At 37.8% G+C, this 13183-nt stretch overlaps 1 protein-coding gene across 5 annotated transcripts in view; it reads right to left on the reverse strand.

Annotated features, from left to right (window-relative positions):
• NBN (nibrin) overlaps nt 1-12961 on the reverse strand; it is a 46111-nt gene extending 33150 nt beyond the window's left edge. The window contains exons 1-6 of one of the 5 annotated variants that reach the window (XM_025870811.2): nt 12754-12961; nt 11706-11746; nt 10344-10474; nt 9068-9216; nt 8447-8606; nt 5782-5885 (exon numbers count right to left, since the gene is read on the reverse strand). In XM_025870811.2, the coding sequence (XP_025726596.1) occupies nt 5782-5885; nt 8447-8606; nt 9068-9141 (338 nt within the window). In that variant the 5' untranslated portion in view covers nt 9142-9216; nt 10344-10474; nt 11706-11746; nt 12754-12961. Of the gene's footprint in view, nt 1-5781; nt 5886-8446; nt 8607-9067; nt 9217-10343; nt 10475-11705; nt 12722-12753 lie in introns of those variants that run through there. The other 4 variants (XM_073892947.1, XM_073892946.1, XM_025870810.2 and 1 more) reach the window with 4 other exon arrangements.
• Nucleotides 12962-13183: the final 222 nt, after the last annotated feature.

A 13183-nucleotide genomic window follows, 5' to 3' on the forward strand; every position in this document is an offset into this window, starting at 1 on the left:
GAATGAGAGATAGAGAGCACAAGAGGGGGGAGGGTCAGAGGGAGATGCAGACGCCCTGCCAAGCAGGGGGCCCGATGCGGGACTCGATCCCGGGACTCCAGGATCATGACCTGAGCCGAAGGCAGCTGCCCAACCAACTGAGCCATTTTTTTTAATTTAGTAACTGATTAAACCACAAATGTATGTGTTTTAACCTGCTACAATGGATATTGTACATCTATTCCAAGACAGTGATTCCTAGAAACTGCAATCTCAAATAAATGAGTTATCTGCAGGCAACAGCTGACCTAGCCAACAAGGTGAAATGCAACCCATTGCATTATTCTGATTTTCTAAATAAGTGACTTTATAATTCTATTTATTTACTTTTAAAGACACAGGTAATAGGGCGCCTAGGTGGCTCAGTTGGTTAAGCGACTGCCTTCGGCTCAGGTCATGATCCTGGAGTCCCGGGATCGAGTCCCACATCGGGCTTCCTGCTTAGCAGGGAGTCTGCTTCTCCCTCTGACCTTCTTCCCTCTCGTGCTTTCTATCTCTCATTCTCTCTCTCAAATAAATAAAATCTTTAAAAAAAAAAAATAAAGACACAGGTAATAGTGGAAACTATTTTAACCATTAAAGTTAAATCTACAATAAGTAGTGCTAGAAAATTAGTAAATATTCTAATTCATAAATAGGATAAATTTTTATTCTCTTTGAATGCCTTTTATCCTCTCCCTTTTAGTAAGAATTCTCCCATATTTCACACTTCTTTCAGTGTGAAAGGCAACTATCACTTCACTTAAACACAAATGGCTAGTCCACAAATTAGTGTACATAGTACTGTAACACTGGATGATGGAGCCAGTCCTAGGCAAAAATGGTGTGTAAATGTTTGACACATACATATAGCTGAGTAGATGTGAGTCTGCCTTCCAATGACAATGAAAAATGATTTTTAAATTACCTATACCACTGTTAATTACACTGTCATTCTTAATTTTGCCCCAAATAATAGTTTACTGTCCCCAGAGAACAGTTAATTATAGCTGAGTTCAATGAAGAGTAAACATGTTAAACCTTGAATCAGGTTCCTAAAGACAGGTGCCTGATACACCCTTTTCTCAATGGCACTACCAGAGTTCTAATTTTAATGTGTGTGATTTTTAATGTTTGGCTCTTCTACCAAGTGCAATGAGGGCAGAAACTGTAATGTTTTTTGGCTCATCACTATATCCTCAGGTCTATCTTGCCTAATTCATGGTAGGCATTCAGAAATATTTGGTAATAGGGGCGCCTGGGTGGCTCAGTCGTTAAGCGTCTGCCTTCGGCTCAGGTTATGATCCCAGGGTCCTGGGATCGAGCCACACATCGGGCTCCGTGCTCCGCGGGAAGGCTGCTTCTCCCTCTCCCACTCCCCCTGCTTGTGTTCCTTCTCTTGCTGTGTCTCTTTGTGTCAAATAAAATCTTTAAAAAAAAAAAAATTGGTAATAAACTGATAGTACAAAATATAAATTAAAAATGCATCTAATAAAAGCAGACAAAATTATAAACATCCCTTCATTCCCTGAATATACAGATCTGAGCTTTAAAATTCTGGGACTGAAAAAATATGTTTTGGTTTTCTTTTAAAAACAGTGGTAAATTGTGGCACCTGGGTGGCTCAGTCATTAAGCATCTGCCTTCAGCTCAGGTCATGATCCCAGGGTCCTGGGATCGAGTCCCGCATCAGGCTCCCTCCTCAGCGGGAAGCCTGCGTCTCCCTCTCCCACTCCCTCTGCTTCTGTTCCCTCTCTTGCTGTCTTTCTAATAAATAAATAAAATCTTTAAAAAAAAAAACAACAGTGGTAAATTTGAGCCACTCAGTAAGACTGATTTTACAAAAAAATACATCATTGTATTGTGAAGAATCTAACCAAATGCTGGAGTCAGGTACACATGTATACATATACATATGTATGATAAATAAAATTATTAATAGGACAGTGATAAATAATACACTGTGCTTTGAACTTTATATACCTAAACAAGCTTTTTTCTCTTTAATAGTATAAAGATGAGAACAAGAAACTAATAAATGTGAGGAAAACATCACTAAAAATCAGTATTTCTGAAGCAATATGTCCTAGAAGTTTTAAAGCATTTCTGAGGCTCCAGTGATTTGATAGCTAGTAAAAATATGGAAAAGAGTAACTTAGCAGAGACCAAGATTAGAGGCACATTGCCTAAATAATAGGCTACTCCAAATATAATCTCCAATTTCTATAATGAAAAAATTAAAAATTTTTTTGGCACACTTATATAGAAACTTTGAGAGCTACAAATGATGTTATATTATATAGTAACTAGTACATATAATTCACAAATTCTATAAAATATTAATCTAGAAATACTAATTTTTTCCTGTACATTTTATGACTTTTAAATTCTTTGTCTCATCGTCAATAAATTTCATCTAATTCAAAGCACAGCATCTTAATTTCCGTCCCAAGATTTTTCAAATGCACAATTTTTCTCAACTCATGTATAATTCTTGTCATGGAAACTGTATTTCAAGCCACAACATTCAATTGCCCAACATCTGGACAGCTGTTTATTTCATTAGTCAGTCCTATAGGCATATGTTCATTATTTGTACAAGAACTTATACTGCTTCCTTTTGGTGATCTCTAAAAGGCCCAAGTTACATTGACATTCACAACCTGTAAATATAAGGTTATACAGTCAGGAACAAATTTCTGCCATATGTTAAATTTCTTTGCCTTGAATTTTGATTGATTATATACAGTCAACTCCATAAACTAAGACTGCTTCAGACTAATGTGTCTCTTGGGTCTGATATCTGATTACAAGCCAATAAGTTAGCCTGTTCCTGTTTCTTGGATGTGGGCAGAAGACACAAGACTCCTGGATCAGAGACAAAGTGAGCAGCAAGCCTCTGCATATCTGTGGTAGATCTCCTCCCTGACCAAGTCCGGTCAGGATGATATATAAGCACATACAGGGGCGCCTGGGTGGCTCAGTCGTTAAGCGTCTGCCTTCGGCTCAGGTCATGATCCCAGGGTCCTGGGATTGAGCCCCGCATCGGGCTCCCTGCTCAGCGGGGAGCCTGCTTCTCCCTCTCCTACTCCCTCTGCTTCTGTTCCCTCTCTCGCTGTGTTTCTGTCAAATAAATAAAATCTTAAAAAAAAAAAAAGGCACATACAGTAGGTTGTGTTACAGGAGAGAGCAACAATGAACTTGAGAATCCATGAGTTTCATAGCAAGCTATAAGCAGGCCGTTCTTCGTCCTGAAAGGGACACTACCTCTTCCCTTAAGGCTTTTCAATGCAAACCATGAGAAATGGCCTGGGTATATAGGGCAGTCAGTGCCTTGCATTCTTGGCACATTCGACAAGCTGTATATGAATGCAAAGGTTAACTTTCTCCTAAAAGTATTTTCCCAAAAACAATGCTTGTTATGTGAAATACAGTAATTGAGAGAGCACTCCCATGATATGAAACTAAAAATTCAAGCAAAAGGTAACTCCTACTTTTTAAGGGATGAACTTCCTTTAATAAAGTACTGATTATCAAAATAAATATTTTAAATGGAGTCTTCTACAAATGACTTCATCTACATTGGTATTTTGATGACAGTTTAGGCAAATGAGATCTCACAAATTATGTCAGGTACATGAAGCTTAAACTCTGTCTTACCCTGTCTCTTGGTAACAGTGCAAAGATGAAGACACAACTGCACTAGATAGAACTATACTTTTTGTTAGGTTAAAAATATCCCTTTTATTTTAAATACAGTGAAGTTATTAAACAATCTTAGAGCAGAGATGTTTTATTATAGTCATCTAAGTTAATACAGTCATACATTGAAGCCAGAAAAAATTATGCTGAACCTAAAGTCAAAAATAGACCCAGGTTAAACATACTGTGGAGTCTGAACAGTAAGTAGAAATCAATGACTAATCCTAAAACCTTCAATACCATAAAATACACATCATCAGTAGTAAAAACCTATCAGACTATTCCACTCCCAAGTAATATAGGATTAACAATTGTTTATTATCTGTAGCAAACATCTTTATGGTGTTTATTGGCTTCCATATGGAGGATCATGAAAAGGCTTTAGAGGAAGATGTGATTCCTTTGAAATACTAGGCACGTTGGTAGTATGAAAGTGAAGTTTCTGGAGGAAATTGTGAAAACAGTGTTTTCACGTTCTCACAGGAGTCTAGGATTCAAAAAAGGTTTACAATCATCTATTTTAAAATCTGAGGACCTCTTTCTAGAGTCCAAAAAAATTATATTATTAGTTAAGCCGAATATAAAATACAAGAAACCTCCCAAATGGAAAACAAACAAGAAGAAAAATCTGACTTTCAGTTACTTTTAAAAACACACATATTATTAGGCATAGTCTCCCCACCTCAAAAAAAAAAAACAAACAAAAAAGCCCAGCACTAGGCAAAATTGTTTATGACAGCTAATGATATTTTACAACTACTAATAAAATTCTTAACTTGCATAACATTTTAGATTTCTAAAGACTCAAATATTCAAAGTTGTCTTATAAAGATAAGCTTATAGTTTGCCTATTATGCCATATAGACTATAATCTATTGACATTTTAAGCAAGCATGTTCTTGTGCTAAGTTGACCGAAAACACCCACCATTTTATAGTCACCAGCAATTTAACCATGCACTGAAAATAAAAATCCAAACATCTTCCTCCTCAACCACAGCTTGTATTACACTTCAAAGCATCACAAATACTATACAGTAGATAGATCCCTTAGTCTGGTGGTTCACAAATTTAACAGAGCATCTAAAATCATCATCACCATCATCATAAAGCTACTGTGAATCTTACACAGTATTACTGCAATTGGCAGCATTTCTTTTAACAAGCACCTACTATAGTGCCAGGCAAAATGCTCAGACTTTGTATACTCTATTAGTTAAAATAACTAATACTAATACTACTAAATACTTAAATATAGGACAGGTATTAGTCTCATTTTTCAAGGGAGGTAACTGATGATCAAAAGAACTAAGCTCCATTCCCAAGGCCACAGTGCTGTTAATATTCTGGCCAAGGACTATGTGACTCCAGAACAGGGTTGCTGCACAACACAATTCCAGGGGTACTGCTTCCATGATGTCCAGCACTGGAACATGTTGTGGCCTTTTGATTGTACCTCCATGCCATTGGCTGTCCTTCAATTTTTTGTTTAAATATTGGCACATATGGGGGCACCTGGGTGGATCAGTCAGTTAAGCATCTGCCTTCAGGGCAGGTCATGATCTCGTGGTCCCGGGATCGAGCCCCACCTCAGACTCCCTGATCAGTGAGGAGTCGGCTTCTCCCTCTCCTGCCCAGCCCTCCTCGCGCTCTTTCTCTAATAAATAAATAAAATCTTTAAAAGAAATATTGACACATATGTAACATTTGTTTTACTGAGATAAAGAACACCAACAAACTCTTCTTTTACATACTAACAAAAAAATTGTTAAACTGAACACTACATCCTGAAAGTCATTAAAGAGGGAATCAACCTAAATAAAATCAGTCCTACTGCCTTCTGTATGTCATATTATGTTTAAAATACACGATACAGGAGCTTCCAGGTTGGTGAACACATGGAGGTGCAGTGCAGGGAGAGTAGTGTACCTGGAGAGAGCATGAAGCTCCTTGCCCTTTCTCCATACCTTGCCTTGTGTATTTCTTCATCTGGCTGTTCGTTAGTATCCTTTATCATATCCTTTAATAAACTGGTATAGGTTAAAAAAAAATACAGATATACCTTTCAATTTGTGGAGGCTGTTTATTGGACTTAACTGCTTTAAGAAATTCAGTAAAATATTCTGGCTTTACAATCGGACGTCCACAAATGAGTGCGCATATCGTCTGGAAAGAAGAAAACATATGTGAATACAAATACTCATGTGCTAGCTTTTCTTTAAAGAAAGGTTTTAAGTTAGAGACTACAAAGGGGCTGTTCTGTTTATTATGTTTTTTCTTTCATTCCTCTACATTTATAAAGGAGTCACAATCTATAAAACTGAAATCAGTATTTGGTCACTGTTTAGTTTTAGTATACAAATCTCTATATAATCACTTAATTTTAAGAAGCCACCCATTACAATATTAATTTAAAAACTGCTTTGGGGAGGGCAGAACAATGTAACATAAAATAAGTCAATTTTAAAGTGTATTCCAATTTAAAAGTTCTTAAAATGTTAAAAAGTGATCGCAGAATTAAGTAAATGTAACAACTACCCTAGAGAAGAGAGTATCAAGAGATAAACATGAGCTATAATAAGATCTTTTCTGCCTAAATACCTTTTGAACAGATTGTAACTATGGAATAAAGTATTTTCAAGAAAGGAAATAAAGGAATAACTGTTTGGAGTGGGGTAAAAGCTCAAAATAAGTACACAGAGATCGGGGGTAAGGGTGGAGAAACTTCAACTAGCAACTGACCTAAGCTATAAACATCAAATAAAATGTACCACAAAATCTGAAAAAGATTAGAAAATACCAACACTGGAGATGAAAATAAAGATTCAGCATAGTCTTAGGAAATAATCCCACTGAAGAATTTCTAAGTATGCTTTTTTTTTTTTTTTTTTTTCTAAGTATGCTTCTAATAACATGGGGTATTACTTAAATATGAGCAAGCAATGTATGGTGCCTCTCAAAACTGGAATCTGAATACAACAACCTCGAATGTGAGTGAAATAATTGGCCTCTGGCAGGAAGCAAACTCCAATACATGTGATCCTGGGCAAAGGATTTCAGTGCTCCATGCCTCAGTTTCCTCTTCAGGAAATAAAAATTGAACCAAAATGTTCCTTAAGTTTCCTTTTGGTTCTAACATTTAACAATTTTAAAAATATAAGGTAACCTGTACTTTTGGAAAATTTACTCTAAAAATAACTAGGTTTTCTTTTTTGGCACATGACTGATCAAAAGTACTGAAAAAGGATTGCTCTGCAAGTCATTGCTGGTATATATACAGTGACACTCTAATATCCAGTGCCATTATCTCAGTCACTGGAACAGTGTATACTCCGGTGAATGGACGCTAGTTCCAAGTCTGTCACAGACTCAGTAAAATCTCTCTCAAGACCATCTAACTGCCCTTGCTCTTATTTCATATCCACCAAGGGAGCACCTAATGACCTAAAACTCACTTCTCAGGTACCTTAGTATCTTTAAGGGGATTGTGTTGGAGTGCACACATAAATATGTGGTCACTATAAAGTTCCATACCTACTATAAACTAATAAATGGACATTTTAATTTATTAGCATAAATTAGTACTCAGGAGGCCAATTACTCTGAATTTATAAACTTCATAAACTTGCAAAGCTAGAACGATCCTTCATCAGCGATAACCCCAACATACAAGTTTAACCTGAGGTTCAACTTGAACAGCAAGCCTTTCTCTGTGACATCTGTTTAGCTGTAATATACATATTCTAATTATATTAGATATTAAAGGATTTTTGTACCATCTAATGAAGGAATCTAAATGTTTCTTTTTACTATAGATGTTAACCTAAAACAATCTCACATATCTATAATCAACCTGTTTAAAAAGAGACGAATCACTTCCCAGTGTCATTCTTCAATTAGCTTTGGATATAACCAAATCTGATGAAGATGCAAAATCTGAAAACACACCAAAATATATCACTGTTTTAATGAAGAGTTGGCATCTTCTAATGGTACATATCTACATATCTCTAGATGGTGAAGATACATTAAGGTAATATTAAACTATATGAACTTAAAAAGTCGGGGCGCCTGGGTGGCTCAGTCGGCTAAGCGGCTGCCTTCGGCTCAGGTCATGATCACAGGGTCCTGGGATCGAGCCCCACATCGGGCTCCCTGCTCAGTGGGAAGCCTGCTTCTCCCTCTCCCACTCCCCCTGCTTGTGTTCCCTCTCTCACTGTGTCTCTGTCAAATAAATAAATAAAATCTTAAAAAAAAAAAAAAAAAGAATTTAGAAAGTCTTTTAAGAGCATTATACGAAACAGAAACTGAGTAAGAGAGGATGAGACAATGAGATGAGCTGGAGGAAGACAACCTGAGAGAAGGGACTAGAGATGCTAACTTTGGAGACTGGCAGTGGACTTCAGCCAGTTTGCCTTTAGACTGAAGATACCAACTACACACTGTAATAAACTTATTGGTGAAAATATAACATATATCATTTTTAAAATGTTAAATCAAAATCAAATATAATTTTATATGCTTTTGCTTGTCTCAAATGATAAACAGGTTACCTGAAACATCATTCGAGCCTAAACGGCACACGAAGGCCTGGGTTGACATATATAAAGTCACAACAGTTCTGATAGTTTTAAAGTTAATGGCTTTAAAAATGTTGTGTGTATAGTTGGTGAGTAGCTTAAATACACAGAACTTATTTTAACATAATAACATGGCATTCAACCTACTTTAATGGTAACTTTGACTGTTATCATGACAAGATGAGTACATTCTTCCGTCCAATTGTTCACAGTAAGTCCTCCAAGTTGCAATATAGCTTGATTTAAAGCAGTTTTCCCAGAAACATCTAAACAAGAAGAGCATGCAACCAAAGGCTCATATTCTACTCTGTAAATGAGAATAAGTTACATAAAGTTATATTATCATAGCTCCAAAGATGGCAACTTACAGTACTTTAAGCTCACATCACATGCTATTATTTTAATTTTTATGTATTATTAAACTTTCTAATTTATGAAATTATCACTTCCTAAGTCTTGAGTTGCACTTAAGAAAAAACAATGATCAAAGTTAATATTATACTTTCACTTATGTGAAATCAAAAGTAATCAAACAAATGTAGCTCCCATCAAAGTTCTGAGAGACCATTTGAACTCTTATTCACTCTTGGCACTATCTGTGATTGACAAAATGCACTAACCACATGCGATGCAAAGGGCACTAATGTGCTAAGCAGGAACTAAATTAAATGTTTTTAAATTCATTATCCACAAATATCATATCCTTTAAAATTTGATCAGTGCAAAACAAAACCATCCATTTTTAATATCAATTAAAAAAATTCTTACCTGAATTTACTTTCAAACACTCCAAAAGTAACTCTATCCCCTGTCTTCAAAGCTTGGGAAAGGCCATTCTGCATTTTTTCCTCATTAACAAAGGTACCATACTTAGAATTATCTTTTATTGTCAATATAGGAGTCTCATCTGTTTGACTCTGAAATAAACGAACAAAAATCAATACAGTTAAAGTCTTTTACCAATCAATAAATACAATTCCCGGGGGGAAAAGGTTTCAAAACAAAAAGCTGGTAACTTTTTGAATAGGTAACTGGATAGATGGCTAACCTCCCAACATAGAAGGCAATAGTTATTGTTACGGTTGTGGGCACAGAATGATCACTCAACTAGAAATTAATAGCAAATGTCTGAATTCCAGGATCACTCCTCTTAGAACATGCATTTTCTTTATTTTTATAAGTCAGTGCAGATTTTTCTGACCCCTCAATTTCACACATTCGAGAATTTCTTTGCTTTTGTGTAGTCTGTTTTATCCATGACAGCTTTGTCCCTAAGTTTTTTTTTTTTTTACATTATCAAAATAACACAGTAAAAAAAAAGGTCCAATGAGAAAAGGTTAGAGTGTCTGACTTAAAGCAACAATTTTATTTTTCCTTTAGGAATTTCAATAATAATCTTCTTTTATACCTAAAAGAATACAGGCACAAAAGTTAAATATTACTGAAGGATCCAGCATTTGTTGATATGTAGTCTTTGCTCAAAATAATGGCTTTTCTTATTATCACCAGTATTATCATGAACACAGCCATTTATATATATATATTTTTTACTACCCAGTTGTGATTAAAACTAACCAACCAAAACAAACTCAAAGCCATTCAAAGAACTGTGAGACATAAGCAACAGCTGTTTTTCCTAATAAACCTATTCCCACTGTGAAAACCTACATTATATGGGAAATGCCTGTGTTCACGTGGCTATACAATCTCTTATGAGCAGGAGGGTGACAGTATGTTCACTGCTCTATTACCAGGTTTGGCACAATGATAGACACTGTAAGCACTTAATGTTCATTAAGTAAGTATAAATGTGTTCTACTTCGAGTTTCTAAATCTCTACAACAAACACTGGAACAGAAACTTCAAATACCAAAACAAACACCGCTGTTACCGCTACCACAATTAAGTATTTAATTTTAACATTAAAAAAACTAACACCCTTATGGAATTAAAAATCCTACAAACTCTCTTACATACACACCAAAGTAATCTTGTAATTTCCACCCCCTTACTTTAAGCTAGTGAAATAAAATTAGTAACATACCAGGTTGGTTACAGAAAAGTTAGCAGTTAACACAGCATGATTTCGACTGATTGACTGATCACCTTCAATTAGAATGCCACAGTTTTTCCGTCCAACAATGTATTCGACACCAGTCAAAAGTCTGAATGGTTCTATTAAAAAAAAGAAAAAAGTAAACGTAGACACACACGATTATGTATACATAGGTACAGCAAATACATAAGTAAAATATTTTTATTTTGCTTTTAAATGTTAATAATCAACTTCATATAAATCAAACTTGTGATTTCTAGTAAAACCTCACTGAAAGATGCAAAAGATTATTTATTTTTTATTTTAAAGATTTTTTTTATTTTTTGACAGAGACACAACAAGAAAGGGAACACAAGCAGGGGGAGAGGGAGAACAGGCTTCCCGCAGAGCGGGGAGCCAGATGCGGGGCTCAATCCCAGGACCCTGGGATCATGACCTGAGCCGAAGGCAGACGCTTAACGACTGAGTCACCCAGGCGCCCCGCAAAAGATTATTTAAACAGATGGAAAGCTCTAGCATTTTCTAAAGTGAAAACAATAAAGTGTCAGAGGTGATTGGCTCAGTCTGTTAAGCGTCTGACTTTTGGTTTCGGCTCAGGTCATGATCTCCAGGTCATGAGACTGAGCCCCATGTTGGGCTCAGGGCTCAGTGGAGAGTCGGCTTCGGGTTCATATCTCTCCCTCTGCCTCCCATGCACGTGTCCACTGGCTCGCCCATTTGCGTGCTCACTCGCGCACACTCTTGCCTTCTTGCAAATAAATAAATTTAAAAAAAAAAACAAGTGTCAATGCTTGCCCCAATTAACTTATACATTTCGCACATTACCAAACAAATCACAATACTATGTTTGGAACCCAATAAACAGATTCAAAAATCCACTGGGAAAATAGAATGTAAAAGAACTGTAAAGAAAAATCTGAAATTTACAGGAATTTCCCCTACAAGATGGTAAACTATGCCATAAAGCCATAGTAATTAAATTATATGGTACTGAATTAGGAGTAAACAACATAGGTCAATGCAAGCAAAGTTCAGGCCTGATTTAAGTGTATATTTTGGGGAATTTTGTTTTTATGTTAAAGGTAGCATCTCAAGTAAGTGAGAAAGTGTTTAGTTTCTAAAAAAAAAAATGTTGAAAATCACAAATTGTTGTGTAACAGCATATTTGCTGGAGATTAGTGGAGCTTAGTATGGAAGCCCATGAGTCCATCACTGGAGTGGTAGGGTAATTAGGGCATATAAACTAGACAAGCAGAAAGGCAAGTCATGTTTGGATCATATTTTGTTATTCAGAAACTCAGCCTAGAGTGGGGTGTTTCAAGGAAAAAAATTGTACCTTGGTTTACTTACATTTTCTTCTAGAGGAATGGGCCCATAGTGTCCGTTAGATTCTGAAAAGAGGTCACAATCTCCTAGAAGTTAAGAATGCTGGCCGCTGATGATAAAAGCATTTTCCCACTGTTATCTGCCTCTCTCTACAGGAACTGAGAGCCAGCCACAGACCACAACTGTTCCTGGAAAGGAACTGAATCCTGCTTCCCATCAACAGCTTATGTTCTCCCTCCGCACTGCTCCAAGTCCACAGGGATGCCTGGATCTTAAGAGTCTTTTTACTCTTTATTTTCCTAACCATTTGTTTGGTCCTCTTCATACACTGTTCGTAAATTTAGCTTCGAGGTAGATCTTTGGCCGATCAGAATACACTCCCTGGGGGCAAGACCTAATCATAGGCTACATCTGCTTATCCACTAATAAGGACTTCGACTAGGCAATCAATTAACAGGAGATAACCATCTGCCATTGATGCAAGTGCAGAACAGAAAACAAAAAACCAAAAACCCCACTTTCTCAGTTCTGATGAAAAAAAAAAAAGGGGTCTAAAACAAAACCGAAATTATGCCTTCCCTGTGGCTGCCACTGACCCAACTCATCTCTGTGTTTTTTCACAAAATCAAACAATGTGCTCCAAACAAAATCATCTGTTGCCACAGTGCGTCTAGCCTGTGATAACTTATTCTAGGTGTTTGGCCAAAAGCTCAGAACACGAGAGGCCACAACAGGTGGCCCGCCAAGACTCAACTCGGCGGGGCCTGTAAGCCGCGTCAGCGTTGGTCTTGCCGGAGGCGCTGGTCCCAACCACCGAGAACCTGGCGGTAGGTCGCGTGAGGGACGCCGCCGCCAACGATCCGCCCCGCGCCCGGGAAGACAACGCGGTCCCCACGCGCAGTCCTACGGTTCGCGTATCCCGTTTCCGCAGCCTCCCGGGGCGGGGACTAAGGCGGCGCCGGAAGGCGGAGAGAGGAACAGGCACCGACCGAAAACATCCCTCCTCAGACCCTCTGCCCAAGGCAGCTGCTCCCGGGAAAACAGTCCCGGGGCATCGCCCCTCCGCCCTTACCTCGGGCCGGGCCCGCGGCGGGGAGCAGCTTCCACATGGGCCTGGGTCCTCTGAGTCTCGGCCGACTCGCGAAGGCGTAGCCGCAGCTGACCGACGTGCGCGGCCGCAGCTCCCGCAATCGGCGTGGGCTCCGGAACGTGCGCGCTCCCGGGAGTTGGGCCGCCTGGGAAGAGGAGGGAGGAGCAGGAGGGAGACGTGGGCTCCTGGTCGCCACCTGGTGGTTAAGGAAAGGAAAAGCGCAGTCTGTATAGAAATGAGTTGTATTATGTATGAAGTACGGATCCCTTGCAAGGTGTTCAACGAATATACGATGAATTACGTTTTCTGATTGTGAATGGAAATAATTTGTAAAATTAGCTACAAAGCAATGTAAGGAAATTTTCTAATTAAAGACATTAACATGCTAGCCAGTTATGTAATTTCATGCATT

Source organism: Callorhinus ursinus, unplaced genomic scaffold (assembly GCF_003265705.2).
Source record: "Callorhinus ursinus isolate GAN/ISIS: 27379988/994484 unplaced genomic scaffold, GSC_fseal_2.0 scaffold5, whole genome shotgun sequence".
NCBI lineage: Eukaryota > Metazoa > Chordata > Mammalia > Carnivora > Otariidae > Callorhinus > Callorhinus ursinus.